The sequence below is a fragment of the Colobus angolensis genome, unplaced genomic scaffold, assembly GCF_000951035.1.
Source record: "Colobus angolensis palliatus isolate OR3802 unplaced genomic scaffold, Cang.pa_1.0 Scaffold403, whole genome shotgun sequence".
Lineage (NCBI taxonomy): Eukaryota > Metazoa > Chordata > Mammalia > Primates > Cercopithecidae > Colobus > Colobus angolensis.
This window is the reverse complement of record NW_012117411.1, coordinates 423,568-439,464: the sequence shown is the minus strand read 5'-3', so window position 1 is coordinate 439,464 and position 15,897 is coordinate 423,568. Positions and strand designations below refer to the sequence as shown.

The 15,897-nt window shown below is 39.7% G+C and overlaps 1 protein-coding gene across 1 annotated transcript in view; it reads left to right on the top strand.

The window, feature by feature from the left end:
* DOCK4 (dedicator of cytokinesis 4) overlaps positions 1-15,897 on the top strand; it is a 477,639-nt gene that overhangs the window by 401,991 nt on the left and 59,751 nt on the right. The window contains exons 30-33 of the mRNA XM_011955954.1: positions 6,625-6,773; positions 8,488-8,573; positions 13,287-13,382; positions 14,270-14,330. Coding sequence (XP_011811344.1) covers positions 6,625-6,773; positions 8,488-8,573; positions 13,287-13,382; positions 14,270-14,330 — 392 coding nt within the window. The remainder of the gene's footprint in view (positions 1-6,624; positions 6,774-8,487; positions 8,574-13,286; positions 13,383-14,269; positions 14,331-15,897) is intronic.

Below are 15,897 nucleotides of genomic sequence, written 5' to 3'. Positions count from 1 at the left end.
GTTTTCCTTTATTTGCCTAAGGTTCTGTAATGAGAAGGGAACTTAAAGGGGCCCCAAATAAGGGGGATTTTTAGATGGTTCCCCTGGAAGTTGCTTTTTTAATTTGGGGGAACTTTTTCCCTGGCCCTGCCTGATAAGATTGCTAAAAGAGCTGGGTTGCAAAGGTTTGGTAAAAATGCCATGTCCTTGTGCAAAAGAAAATGAGTTGCTTTTCTCTTTAAAGTTCTGAGGTTAAGGAAGTTCTGGTGTTTTAGAGTGTACTTCAGAGGGGTGTAAGCTGAAGATAATTTATTACCCATTTAGAAAAAGAAGTAAGAATAAAAGCATTTTTTTAGTCTTCTTCCTTTCCATATGACCCAGGGTGGAGTAGAAGACAGGGAGAATTCTCCGACTGTTTTCCCTTTCTGGTTTTTGGATCTTGGCACCATGTTAAATCTGTCGCCCATGGTTGAAGGCATGGTCCTACAAGTCATGGAACTGGATGAACTAAGTGATGGATGGGACTAACCACGCTTACCCACGCAACCTTGGCTTGTCCACCTTGTGTGATTCCCCTTTGACTTCCTATATTTGTGATCTGGCTGGCCTTCTAAAAATGGATCTTGGAGAGACTGTGTTGCCTTTGGGCAAGGCTTCTTTAACAGAGGAAATGTGCTAGATTGCCTGCTATTGTGGCCCATGCTAAAGCACTTACCTTTAAAAAAAATGGTTCCAGTTAACTTACGAACTTAAAATCCCCTACTAAGTAAGTACCATTTTAATAGGAAACACTATAGGTGCCTTAAAAGAACGTAGAAACCAAATGGCCGTCTTTTTGCTGATGGAAAAATATTGAGACTAACATTTGGCTACAGAAGGTATCTTACTCCCAACTGCTGAAGGAAGAACTTTCCTGTTCACAGAAGTAGCAGTAGAAAAATATGAAAAGGAAAAGTTGCAAAGCTTCAGTGTACTGCAGAAAACTAGCAATGTGTCATACATTAGTGAGAAACAATTAAGTTACATTTGTTGAAACCTTGAGAGAGAGGAAAGAACTACATGACTTTGGTGATGTAAAGGGACTTTCAGATGGGCACAGGTCTGAGGGTTGTGTTTGGAGCTGTATTTCTGGCTAGATGCCCAAAGTACTTTGATCACTTTAACTCACACTGACACTCAACCCAAGGTAAAATCAGCCCGTCTCCTGTGATAGAGAGGCATTCTCTGATGGTGTAAGGTCTCTGGGGAGCACCCATTCCCAAGAATGGGGGACATCCAAGATGCCCCAAGGTGCAGCTAAAGGAGGGGGTGAGCATCTTGCCAGTGGAGATCATGAGGACCTTGGTCCCCTAGGGCACTCAGCATACAGGCCAAAGGCAAGGATATCCAGTTCCTAGTGGAGGCGGATATCTGAGACAGCCTTGGGACAGCATCACAAACTGTGGTTGGGAAGTTGATGCAAAGCCCTCTAGGTATCTTCAAGATAGAAGGTTGTTCAGACCAGTGGTCTCTGTAATTCCAAGGGAATTCAGGCTTATGAAGGTCTTAGCACAGAGCTTCCCATCTCCTCCTTATCACCATATCGGTCTGCAGAGGGTAGGCAGGATCCTGTTCAGAGGGCCTTTGACAGAGGGTACTGGTACTTACATTCTAACTAGTATAGCAGAACTCCGCTGATTACATGTGACAAAGTCAAAGATCAAAACACCAAATTCATGTTAAAGAAATACATTGTCTGTGGGAGCTAGGAAGCCCACAGGTGGATCTGGCTTCAGGCATGACCATTTTCAAGAGGACACACATCAGAGCTGGCTGTTTCCCAGCTCTCCTTTGTTCTGTGTGTGGACTTTAACCTCTGTGTACTCTCAGGCTTTCTCCACTCCATGGGAAAATGGCTTCCATCAGCTTCAAGCCTATTTCCTCTTTTCAAAGTTCCTTTTAGAATGTCGCACAGAGCCACAGATTGTTCCTGCTGGGTGATATGCCTATCATGAACCAGTCCCTGGGGCCAGGGATGAAGCTGGGTTTTGTTTGTTTGTTTAAAGAAGTCCTTATATTTCTCAGCTGTACTTCATTCTGGGCTTCCATGACCCTCCTGCCTTAGCCTCCGAATAACTACCAGGAGTGCCACTGAACCCAGCTGAAGCTGGCTTTTTGGCAAGGCCCAGGTTATATGCCTACTCTTGAGGCTGGGGCAGTAGAGTGAGGACTCCCCAACCCCATCCCAACCACATGGAGTGATGGATTAATGTGGGACAAATGACACATGTGATTGCACTCTCCCATCAGAAAGAGAAAAAAATCCCTCTTCATTTCCACGCCTCAAGTTCCTAATTGGCTTTCTTGCATTTACTCTCAGACAACTTTAAGAGGAGAAATTGGCAATCCTTGCCAGCTCACCTTGTCTCTCTCTCTTTTTACTTTGTAATTCATTGTAATCAGGTTTTCACTTGCATTACTCTTCTGCCACATCTAAAGGCCTGTAGTGAGTCCCATCCCTAGGATAGTATTAAGAATTCATTGTAGAGCCAGCTAGCTGGGTGACTTTGGGCAAGTTGCCTAACTTCCCAGGATTTTAGCTGCCTTCTCTGTAAGTGGGAGGTTGATAGTTCCTACCAACTTGAGTTGTTGTAGGGAGCAAATGAAATTACACATGTAAAGCACCCAGAGCAGTGCCTGCCATAGGCAGTGCTTACAAGTACCAGATGTTATTAAGGAGTCACTGCATTTGACAACCTTGCCCCTCTTTGCTTCTGAAAGCCTTCTCTTCTCTATCATTTCCCATTGCCTCTTTCCCACTTCCCCTTCCCTAACCCGCACCATGTCCCTTCAGTTGGCTCCTCTCTTGTCCCAGCACATGTGTGCCCAGGCTGTCCTGTTCCAAAGTGTTCCTTTTATATTTTGCCACAGGTTTCCCCCATGTGATTTCATTCACCTTGTTTATCACTGAAAGTTCTGAAATAGTACATCTCCAGCCCAGGCCTCTGTCCTGAGCCCCAGACCAGGCTCTTTGACAGCTGCTAGAGTATTCAGTGTTAGAAGTACCCCAAACATGCCCCAAACTGAAGTCGTGATCTTGCCTCCCATCTTAAGTTGGCTTCTGCTTCTATAAATTTGATATCATTTAATAGCAGTGTTTACTCTCACTCATGCTCTTGCCCCTTTGCTGTATTACTGTGGCTGCTGCTTTTGAACCAATCTTTGTCATATTTATTTGGATAACCTACTTGGCCCTCCAGCAACTGTCTCCCTGCTACAGCCCATCTTCCACACTCTCCCAGTTATTTTCATACAAAATAAAGCTCTAATCGGCCACCACCACCCGCAGCTGAACTACCCAACTCCCTCTTCCACTCAGCTTAGCTTACAAACCAAGCCACCCTCTTTGCCAACACTTCCTTCACCCAACCCTGACCCCTGCCACACTGAACTTCTGAGCGTGACACACCACGTCTGGCTAACTTTCTGTATTTTTTGTACAGATGAGGTTTCACCATGTTGCCCAGGCTGGTCTTGAACTCCTGGACTCAAGCAGTTCTCCTGCCTTGGCCTCCCAAAGTTCTGGGACTGCAGGCGTGAACTACTGTGCCCAACCCTTTGTTTTTTCTTGATACTAGATTTGTAGCTTAGCAATAGCCCAAATACCCATTGTGATTTAGCTATTTACAAGTATTTCTCCTAATACAGTGTTTAACATACACTAGACATTCTTATTTCTTGAGTCACTCAATGAATAATGACTGAATGAGTTGATAAAATGGAAATATAGTAAACACATACAATATAGAATAAGGTACATTTTTATGATCTTGACATTCCCCAAACTTCCCAAACTGTCTATGAAATGAATAATTTGTTTCTTATCAAAACATGTACAAGAAAGAAGTAACCACTACTGCTTTGTCTCTTTTTGTGTTTATAGTAATTTCAGTACTTAAAAATTCAAATCATTTCTTTGACTGCTATAATGCCTTGTTGAGGAAAGTTGATGTGTAGAACAGAAGATACCATGACCCCTCTGGCTTACAGACTGTAGGGAAGTTTTTCTAAATTCTCTTCTCTCACATTGGTAGCATATGCAGTATTGCAACATGGCCCTTCAAATCTAAAATATTCAGCTATGTGCAGTAACAGGTACCCTTCTGTGTCATCGAGAGAGGGAAGAAAGTTTTATCATGATAGATACGCTCATACTCTGAGGATATATTACAGAGTGAATACTTGAGGGTAGAAATAATCAAACAACTCTTCTTGATGCTGGATATTTTATCCTAAAGGAAAAAATAATACATGGGTTTAGCTTTGAAATGTTTCAACAATTTCAGTGATTGTCCAGAAGTCATTGTGTGCCCACTTTCCTCATGTGTTCATCTATTGCCAGTGTTACTTTATGTGCCAAGATATGAAAAACTTGCTATTGACTTAGTCATGTTCTTGCTGAAGTCCCATAGCACTGAAAATAAGGTGATTATGCAAAGATGGGGGCCCACCTTCCAAAGACAGTGGAGGTTTCCCAAGGCACTTCCAATCCCCAAAAACAGTGAATTCACAAACATCCACATGTTTTCCCAGCTCTCATCTCAGTCATCATTTTAGCTCCTCCCCAGATTCTTTCGTATTCACGTTACTTAAAAAACCCATCTAAGCCAGGCGCAGTGGCTCACGCCTGTAAACCCAGCACTTTGGGAGGCCGAGGTGGGTGGATCATCTAGGTCAGAAGTTCAAGACCAGCCTGGGCAATATGGTGAAATTAGCTGGGCTTGGTGGTGCATGCCTGTAACCCTAGCTACTCAGCAGGCTGAGGCAGGAGAATCACTTGAGCCCAGAGGCAGAGGTTGCAGTGAGCCGAGATTGTGCCATTGCATACCAGCCTGGGTGACAGAGCAAGACTCCGTCTCAACAACAACAACAACAACCCTCTAAAGTCATTTATAGTATACCTATGCACTGTGAATCTGCAGTGTCACTGGAAAATTACCCTCCTTCATGAAGTCAGCTATCTTTCTGCTCAGCCTCCCAACTTGTAAATTCTAAGTGGATGCTCTTATTAGCATGTGCTTTCAGCCATGATGCTGAAGGTTAGCTCTTGAACATATTTTTCATAGCATGCGGTAGTCATATTATAGAACTAGAATATGAGATTTAACAAAGATGATTAGCATAATAGACTTAACACTCACCAGCATAATAGACTTAACTTTCACCTGCTACATGAAACCACCTGTGTCCATACCATTCCCCACCTTCCTTTCCTCTGAATTATCAGTACCATACCTTTTAGCACTTGATAAAACAGCATTGTGGGTTCATTATTGTTACATTTTAGTCTTTTCATAAAATGTGTATATTCTTTTGGGGGGGACCACTATTTAGATTTTTATGTAAGTTGTGTATTTATTATGTTAAGAAAAAACACAAGGGGCCCAACCCGGTGGCTCATTGCCGATAATCCCAGCACTTTGGGAGGCCAAGGCGGGTAGATGGCTTGAGCCTAGGAATTCAAGGCAATGTTGTAAGACCCCATCTCTGTTTTTTAAAAAACAGGCCAGGCATGGTGGCTCACACCTGTAATCCTAGCACTTTGGGAGGCCAAGCTGGGCGGATCACCTGAGGTCAGGAATTTGAGACCAGCCTGGCCAACATAGTGAAACCCCATCTGTACTAAAATACAAAAATTAGCCATCCATGGTGGCATGTGCCTGTAATCCTAGCTACCCAGGAGGCTGAGACCAGATACTTGCTTCAACCTGGGAGGCAGAGGTAGCAGTGAGCTGAGTTTGTGTCACTGCACACCAGCCTGGGTGACAGAGCAAGACTCCATCTCAAAAAAAACACTCAAGAAGAATTATATCATACAGATAAGAACCACCTAACCACCTTTTTACATATACAAAAACCACCCATAATCTTACCATCCAGAGATAACTTCTGTGGTTAACATTAGGGATATAATACTCTAGACTAAGATAGATATATATGTGTGTGTGTGTGTGTATTTTTTTATTAAAATTATTCCTATACATACTGTATTGCACTTGCTTTTTGCTTTTTCACTTAATTATATTGAAAAACTTCACCTATGTTATCTTTCTTCAGCCTTATTTTAAATGATCACATAAAAATTTTAATGTATGGCCGGGCGCGGTGGCTCAAGCCTGTAATCTCAGCACTTTGGGAGGCCGAGACGCATGGATCACGAAGTCAGGAGATTGAGACCATCCTGGCTAACACGGTGAAACCCTGTCTCTACTAAAAAATACAAAAAACTAGCTGGGCGAGGTGGCGGCGCCTATAGTCCCAGCGACTCGGAGGCTGAGGCAGGAGAATGGCGTAAACCCGGGAGGCGGAGCTTGCAGTGAGCTGAGATCGGCCACTGCACTCCAGCCTGGGTGACAGAGTGAGACTCGGTCTCAAAAAAAAAAAAAAAAAAAAAATTTAATGTATGCCTGTACAATAATGTACATAACCAATTCCTGATTATTTATATAATTTGTAATTGTATCTCATGGATTATTTTCTTGCTTGAGGAGACAACTATAATTGAATATATTTGTAGCAATAGTTTTAAACAAATTTTATGATATTAATTTCTGAAATCATATTAAGATTCAATATATTGAAACTCAAATATTTTTCTCACTCTAGGAGAGCACAAGCTTCATTTTATCCCTGCCCTGATTGGCCCCTTCCTAGAAGTGACCTTGATACCCCAGCCAGATCTTCGGAATGTCATGATTCCAATTTTTCATGATATGATGGACTGGGAGCAGAGGCGGAGTGGCAACTTTAAACAGGTAAGCAGAATGCTCCTGAGAAGAGTTGGAAGAGTTTCAGCTCTCCTGAAGCATCTGTGAACTTCCAGATTCAACTCTGAGTTGAGAAATGAACGCTGGGCCAGCAGACCTAGATTCCAGCCTGGCCTATCCACTCCCAAGCCACACAGCCGTGGATACTTCTCACATCCTGTGTTGTCCTGAGCCTCCAGTGAAGCCCTGAAAACCATTTGATTCCTTTTCAGCTGAAAAATTTTGTGATTTCCCAGATCTGTATTTAAGAACTTGCAGAGACTTTATTTGCACCCAGTTGGACACAGAGCACACAGAGCAGAAGAATCGAGAGTTAATGATTAAACTCATTGAGCTCTCAGTGGTCTGCACATTGTATTTGGCGAATCGCTTAGCTTTGAGCATTTGATTCACAGTATGTTTTATTGCTCTTTGCTTGAAGCATTGAGAATTTAGAGGAAAGAGCTGTGGAAATTCTTACAAAGGAAATTCCAAGGGAATGAGCTTACCATTTCTCATTGACATAGGTTCCAACAGTTATGCTCCAATTTTGGGAAAACAGGCATTCTCATTACAAAAGCAGATCTCTTAAGGAATCCACTGCTTTTGCCCTGCCAGGTCCTTCATTTTGGAGATAGTAGGCCTACTATCTGTTCACACACTCACGGCACAAACCTGTGTGCCCACAGAGTTTGGCACTTCCTCATGCTTCTCCAGAAGATGCCTCCCTCAAATCTCAGGAATGGTTGTCAACTGGTCAAGCAATCTGACTGCAGACATGGAACCCTCCTATTGCCAAAAGCATGGGTGTTTCGCCTGTATTGGTATACACATTTATTTACAAGAAAGCTGATAAATGAATGAAAGACTATTTAGAAATTGCACTTAGGAAAGAAAACTCCACTTTCCTTCCCCCTTGTCTTTACCTCTTGATTGAAATTTGGTTTAAAGGAGTAATAATTGGACTTAGTCTTTTGACAAAGTCAAATATTCCTCCCAGTCCCTAAATGTTTTAACTCTCTCTGGCCATAGAGAAGTTTTTCATTTTCTGTCTCTTCTACCTCAGACAGATATAGATGAAGGAATATTTTTCCATTCCTGATATTCAAGTTCCAAAGGATTTACATCCTGGAAAATATAAATGTTTTGACTACAGTTTTCAGGAAATATGTCCTTTCTCTCTCGCTGCTTATTGCTGACTTAGACTATTGCTATGGATCTACCATCTGTACGTGGGTAAGGCAAGTTCTCAACTTCAGCAAAGATCTAGTGCAACCTCAAACTGTTTTGAGAAAGAAAATAGATTTAAAACACATCAAAGATTTAAATTAATGTATGTGGATATGTTAGTTTCCTGATGTCCTTATATATAGTGATGTTTAAAAAAAAAGAAAAAAGAAACAGGACTTGCCAGTTTTTATAGCTCTTAAAAAAGAATTCAAACATTTAAACTGGGCTGCAAGCATTTGTGTTTGAATCAACAAATAGATAGATGTCTTTGGCAGCAATAAACGCTACCCAGCCGGGAATGTGAAGTCAAGTAACTCTATCTAGATTAGTCCCTTAGAATTCCAGAGATGCCTGCTATTAGCCGTGGCCGATAATGTCACTTTCACAAAATTTACCATGGCTTTTTCCTTGGCATAAATAAATATGTTTTAACTTGCCTAGAAATCCTACTTGTGAAGGGGAGGAAAGAGAATAATATTTGGGTATGTTTCAGGTGGAAGCCAAGCTAATTGACAAACTGGATAGCCTGATGTCAGAAGGCAAAGGTGACGAAACATACCGCGAGCTCTTCAACAGTATGTGAGTAATATGTTTATCTCAAGTTGATTCTATTCTGGGGATTTGGTGTCAGTACTGAGCCTCTCTGCACCACGGTAGCTGAGAGCTGCAAAGACAGCTTAGGTCTCACAGGAGTGCTTTGTCTTCGTGGAGTGTGAAATAAAGGATAATTGCCTAACTCTGGCGAATGGATCTTATTATGTTGATGATTAGGCATGTCTTCCTATTTTAATCTCTGATTAGGACAGGTTGCATATGTTACATAACAAATCTCACTCTTTTCATGCCTGATAATTTTGAAACCATTGCTGCAAGATAATGATTTTAAGTGGGGTTATAAGTGGGAGAGGGCAAAAGGGGAGTGATTGTAATGTTTGTGTGCACTTCTTTCCAAAGCAAGATACTGATGCTGATTTGCTCTTGGAAAATTAACCTAGCTTGCATTTGTTCTTCAACACCTGATTTAATTCATTAATACTGATTGTTCACTCAGCATTAATTGCTTCCTAAATGCATTTTATTAGAATGTCTCAGAAGCAAATCGCTTTTAGTAAATTCTGTATTTTGGATTTGTATGGAAGATAGAGAAATAATGGAATGTTGTAAAGAGACTTTAAGGTTGCCCTACCCATAGAATCTGCTCACAGCCACAGGATGAATTGCTTGTACCAGGTATTCATGTGTTGTGTTTAAATGGCCAGAAGATACAGTGAGAATGTTTTAGTGCTTTGGGATTTCACTTCTGGCACTTGCTTTCTCTACAGTTTCCTATGGATCTTAGTCATTTTCAAATCTAACATATGTGCTAAGTATTTCTTTTTGCAAGAAGACTTTGCTTATTGTGCTTGAAAAATTTTTGCAGTTCTTTCAGAAGTGCAAAATAATTCAGTAACACATTTTTCTATAACAAAATATATTTGTGTTTGTATTTATGCCCAAGTATCACCCAAAACTAAGTATCAGTGCTTTAGTATTGATGGCCAGGTCCAAAACTTTGTAATTCATCTTATGATCGTGAATTTACAACAGTAGAAACATTAATATATAGGCTTGAGGAATATTATTAGTGACTAATAGGTTAGATAGATTTTAGCATGCCTGATTAAAAATTATCTTGAAGCTTTTAAGAAAATTACATTAAAAGGAAAAGCCAAGAAGGGTATAGAGATTTCCTGTGGTGGTGGTGGGTGATAAAATATATTCTTTGTACTGGATTGTGAACAATATCATTTTTTTCTGGTATGGTAATTAAACCAGAAGTTTTCATAATTATTCACTAAGACCTCATTCATTCTAGTGTACAAAGCTTCAGTCTTTTATGACAGCTTGGAGTTTAGCAAGAATTCTGATTAAAATCTCATGCAGTATAATAAATTGCTTTTGAAAACTGCTCTCATTTCAGTTACTAGTCCTTAGTTTGAACAAAGAACCAAAATGAGAAAGCACTCAGTGAAATGAATCTCTTGAGATTTGTAATTAATTATTTATAACAAATTCACAAGATTAATAAATATGCACATAGTTCTTTAGTGCCTCTTATCTACTTTAATAAAGGCTTGATAGTATGCAATTTCAATTGCTTGTGTATAAATATGACTTTGAAATAGAAGATGTAGCTCGACATTAGAATCAAACCAATAATTAAAATATTAAGCCTCTATAATTAGGACTATTTTAAGGTGTCTGATTCATTCAACAGAGATTTTTATACTTTTGTTGATTTTTAGGATATTACTAGAAATGCTACTATAAATAATTTCCTTTCATGCTTTTATGATCAGCATATTGGGAATAAATCAAATCTAAAGTGATACTTAAGTGTCATTACTACCTGAGCATAAGAAAGAAGGTGCAAATATTACTTTATTTCAGGAAACAATAAATTACTTTTTTGGCAACAGAAATCACAATGAATTAGTATAATCACCATGAGTCACTGTACACTGTGTGAATTAAGAACACATGCCGTTATATGGTACAAATTCTCATTTGTTCTGTGTAATTCATGTCTAAAACTTCTTAAAATTTGTTCTGAAGCTGAAAAGCTGTAAGTAGTTCACTGCTTTCTAAATTGTAGTGCTTGCCAAAGTGGCCCGCTTGGAGTAAAACTTTACATTTGTCTAGTACCTTCCTTCCTAAAAACTCAACTCGTCTTTCCCTAAGCCCAAACATTATCTTCATTAATGCATACTACATCTTTTTGAAATAAGTTTCAAAAAGATGTATTCATTTTGATAACACTGAAATTCTAGATTATAGACACCGACATGCACTATCCAGAAGAGAGTATCACAACTAAATTCTGCTTCCCCTGGCTCCACTTGATTCGCTCATTCCACTCTATTTACTGGGCACTTCCCAGGGCTGGGCATGCAGCAGTGACTGTGCTGTAGGAGCACACAGTAGGTCTACCTACAGTCTTGGGGGTTCCAAAGGGGCTTTCCAGAAGAAGTAACATTCATCTCAGGTTTTTCTTAGTCTTTCACTCTGCCTTCTCCTATGTAGTTCTAAACGATTCAGTAAGACTCCACATTATTTCAAAGATTTTTAGTGATCACACATTTAATTACCATTTGGAGACAGAGAATTCACTATGTGACACCGTACCTTACATCTCTAACTCTTCTCTTTGGATTAAAAAGAGCATGTACAGACACAGTTGTTATGTATTAGAGTGATGACTTCTACATAACCCTGTTATGATACCAAGAGAAGGAGATTGAGGGTCAAATCCCCGACACACACACAAATTTCTTTCATAGAGTGAAAACCTGGTGAGCAGTGTCATCCCTACAGGGCCATTATCTTGCTTCCCAGTGTTAGGAATTTCTATTGCACAGAACAGAGCAGCCTTATCAATTAGCAATGAGAAACCCCCTTTCACTGTTATTAGGGCTCCCTATATGCTCAATGTGGGCACATGGGCGTTGTCATACAGCAAATGAAAATAGCCACTCTCACCCAGGTTACCTAGAAAGACTCTTGTCTTCTTGCTGATAGCCTCTCTTTCTCAGTTTGTATCAGGTAAACGGAAATGGCAAGCTTCCCTAGAGAGGGAACAAGGCTGGCTGAGCACACAGATGATCTGGGTTTTAGACTCAGTCCTAGCATTTGGTCTTGAGTTAGTCAAGGAAACAGGCTGTGCATAACTTTGCCTCTTCTCACAAGATGATTGTGTAGTTCTTACTGCATCAGAAGTCTGTGCAAATTAATGAAACTTATGCCCATAAAAGAAGTCTCCATGTATTTTTAGAATTATTACCTAACTTGAGTTCTTTGTTTTTCAGCCTCTAAAGTATGAGGTGTAGGCTGTCACGGGGAAATTTCTACATCATTCCGCGTTGCTTTTTGGCAGGCAGATTTTCATTTGAGTTCAATACAATTTGCAGTTTAAGCCTGAAACAGGTGCTGCTCAGAGTTTTTAAAAGAAAACACATTTTAAACAAACTAGGGGACCTTCCCCTGCAGGACTGGTCAGGGCAGATTCCATGCCTTCCATATGCAGTCTCCACCCTTAACCTAAGAAACAGTTTAGAATTAACCAGAAAAACAGGATGAGGGATGCATAGGAAACAGAGGAGGAGATGAGACAGAAGGCCGGGCACTAGAATGCCAGTAGCAAGAGAAAGAGATGGGGGATGATAGAGAGAAAACTTGGGAGAGAACATAGCCACAGACAAGAGAGAGCTTTGACAAAACAGCTTTCTTCTTGAATGTTTATTTTTGAACTAAGTACATATATGATATGCTTAGATTGTGCTTGTAAGAAATGTTTTCTCTCTTATTCCTGAAATTAAGATGAAAGACAAGTAAGATTCTAGACAGAAATGACGATCATTAAATTTCGAGGGGTAGGGAAGTATCCACATATTGCCATGCTTATGTTCTTACTTTTATCTTTTGGGGAAAGTTCAATCATAAAGCCTTTGCCAAGTACTGTGTTAATTTGCTGAGAGGTGGGAGTGAAAGGAACACAGATTCTAATTATCATGATTGTTATTATTTTGTGTTTACATAGTACCTCTGCTCCAAGGTGCTTAGGATTAGGGAAAATGTAGGAGGAGAGATGTGGTTCGATACTTGTCATCAGTCTGCTCTAACAACCACACAGAAAATCCTCTGTGATCAGTGACATAATGAATGAAACTGTTGAGTGAGTGCACAGATAGTACAATATGTATTGAGTGGGCAAATGTTAAGTGAAAGGAAAAAACGCAAAACGTCATACCGTCTGTACAAGGATTTTCCTGTAGCAGTTGCATTGCAGTAAAATTGCTTGGATGAAGATGCATTCCACTGAGAGGTAGGAAAATATTTTTATGTGAATAAAGCAAGATCTTGCTTAAAAGTAAACTTGGAGGCACTCCTGTTTTTGCTTTTTGCAGTGTTATTTGATGTGGTAAGACGCAAGCCTCTGTTAGTGTAAGAGAGAAGCTAGGAAAAAATGTCTTTGAGCTGTGAGATGCTTGTATATTTTGAAAATATGATTATATGCATGTGTTTGTATTTTATGACTTGGATAATCTGAAAATCAATTTGCTTTGTCAATGCTTCCTGGATTAGAATTCCACTATTTGGTCCCTATCCTAGGTAAGACATTGTTTGCAAATTGTGCTACTTGTGAGATGTTGCAGTGGTTGCTAAGGCATTTAAGGTACTGATGAAAGTAAAGTGGTTGTCATGGTGACTGATAAAAATAAATGTTGAAAATGCCCTGGGTTCTTTCTTTTCCAGTCTACTAAAGAAAATTGAGCGGGAAACATGGCGGGAAAGTGGCGTTTCATTAATTGCTACTGTAACTCGTCTAATGGAGAGGTTGTTAGATTACAGGTAAGCCAAGTCGCATGTTTTTGTGAACTCCAGTTCATGCTAAACTCCAGTTAGAAAATCAAATAGAATACAAAGTTCCAATCTTGTGTATCACTCAGTTGATTATCAGACCATGGAACCTGGTGCACTAAGATAATGAACTTCCAACCAGCTGGTTCAGAGCTGTTAATTTGAGCTTTTGCTTCTTTTTTGTTGCTTTGTTTTGCTTTTTGATAGTTCTTTCAAAGTCTTGGTGAATTGAGAGGATTCTCAGAGTCTCTGAGAGTTCTCAAAAAAAAAAAAAAAGAATCTTTATTTTGTTATTTAAACTTAACCCCTAGAACCAGTAGAACCAATCCATTTTCGGGTGAAAACAGTGTAACGGAGAATTGTACAGTCTTGCTATTCTCTTAAAAAGGGGACGTGGGTGGGATGAAACTTACACTGTCACCTTCCGTAGACCTATGTTTTTTATTTTTATATTATCTAAACTGTTAAAGTAGTTCATCCCACTTAAATACATGGTGGTTTGGTTTTATTTTAGGAATGAAACCCTCACTCTCGTTGTTAATGGCCAGGCTTACCAACCACTTCTCATCCCACTGTAGAAAGCGTACAGTAACACACTTTCACTCTAACTTACTGAGCCCATGTCCATTGAGAGGGAGCATAATCTTGACATGGCAATGCAATTCTTAATGGAAGCTGATGCTCAGGAGTCTCTGACTCCCCAGATTCCCCAGAGATTAGATTATCAGTCCTTGGAGCATGCAAATTGCCTCTGGTCTCTAAAAGTGGCTTCTTTTTTTTTTTTCTTTCTTTCTTTCTTTTTTTCCCCCAAAAAGAACAAATTGTGTTTGCCCCTAGGAAGGAAGTTCTGAGTTCTGACTATTGCTTTTTATTTTTAGGGACTGCATGAAAATGGGAGAGGTAGATGGCAAAAAGATTGGCTGCACAGTTAGCCTTCTGGTTAGTAAACTATTCCCCTTTTTTTCCTTTTCTCCTAATACTGGTATTTTTTTTCCCCAGAAATACTGTTTTGTTTGTGTTTAATCTGCAATGTGATGTTTCTTAGAAGAGTTATTTCTAAATTTACAAGTGTTTTTAAGAGAAGCATAGTGAGCTACAGGTTAAATTAAAGCCCAGGAAATCCTCAGTCCCCGACATTACAAAGTGCATCCCCTGCATTCCCCACAGCCCTAATAGGAGACCCCTGTGGGATCCCAGAGTGATGCTGTTTGGTTCCCTGGTTGCACTACTTCACCCTCCTAGCGTCTTGTTGCTGTCCTAGGAAAAAGCACTGTGTCCCCTGTTAGAGGTCTTTCTACTTTTGTGTAGCAGTTTCTTTCTGTTCTTCTTTTCCTTTCTCACAAGAGTGATATGCAGTCCATATTTTCTTAAATATTAGTGATCTCTTCTTTTGTGAACAAATGACAGTTTTCTATTTAACAATGCTAATTTTCACTCTAGCTTTTTTGCAAATTGAATTCATAATAGCACTTTTGTTAAGGTTTGCTTTATAACTAGGATGACCAAGCAGGACATTTTTGAGAGTAAAATTAAACATTCTGTAAGGATAATAGGCTAATCCAAAGCTGTCCTGGGCAAGCCAAAATTTATATAAAATGTCACATAACTAACTATTAAATAGAATGGTATTCTTACCACAAAGCAAAGGAGTGGCCCTACATTTAGACATTCATTTTTCATATTTTAGCATAAGTCAAATTAATGTTTTTGATAAGTTCCTTTAATCAGATCTGAAGTACAGGAAAATGTGAAATACAGGAAGAGTCTAGTTCTATATTTATGAATCCCATGGTTTCTTTTTGTTATATTTTGTAGAATAAATGAATCCTCGCCATCTATTACATTCTAAGTCCTGCACAGTTATCCTTATCCTTACTCTGATCATTTGAGTTCCTCACATACCATGTTGTTCTCTATTTGTTTGCACCTTGAAATTCTTTTTTGTCCCTACTTTGATTTTGTCTTTTCTTAGCTCATCAGTTTCTATCTTTTTGTTTTGTATTACTTTGTCTACTTCTGTCACAGTCCGTCTTCAAAGCTCAGGGCTTCTGCTTTCTTGTGATTGTCTTTTCATCTATTTTCCTCATTTTTTGCTGCACTGCTCCTCATCTCTGAGTCTATGATGGTATTCGTCTTTATCACACCCACTGCCTCCTCCACATTTTTAATCTAATTGTTACATCTCCACCTCCAATATCGGTCCCTAAAAAGAGTGAAACCTAAGCATCCTCTATCAGGCCATATCTTGTTCACTTTCTTCCATAATGTTTTCATTAGACCCAACGGTAGCCTGTAGGCCATCAGCCCAGGCTCACTGGGTCAGACCATTGACCTCTGCTCTCAATACTCGTTCCTAACCTTGAACATAGTCATTTCCTCTCTTAAATGTCCTAGTTGATTCTCCAGTTTCTTTTTTTTTTTTTTTTTTGGAGACGGAGTCTAGCTCTGTCGCCCAGGCTGGAGTGCAGTGGCGTGATCTCGGCTCACTGCAAGCTCCGCCTCCCGG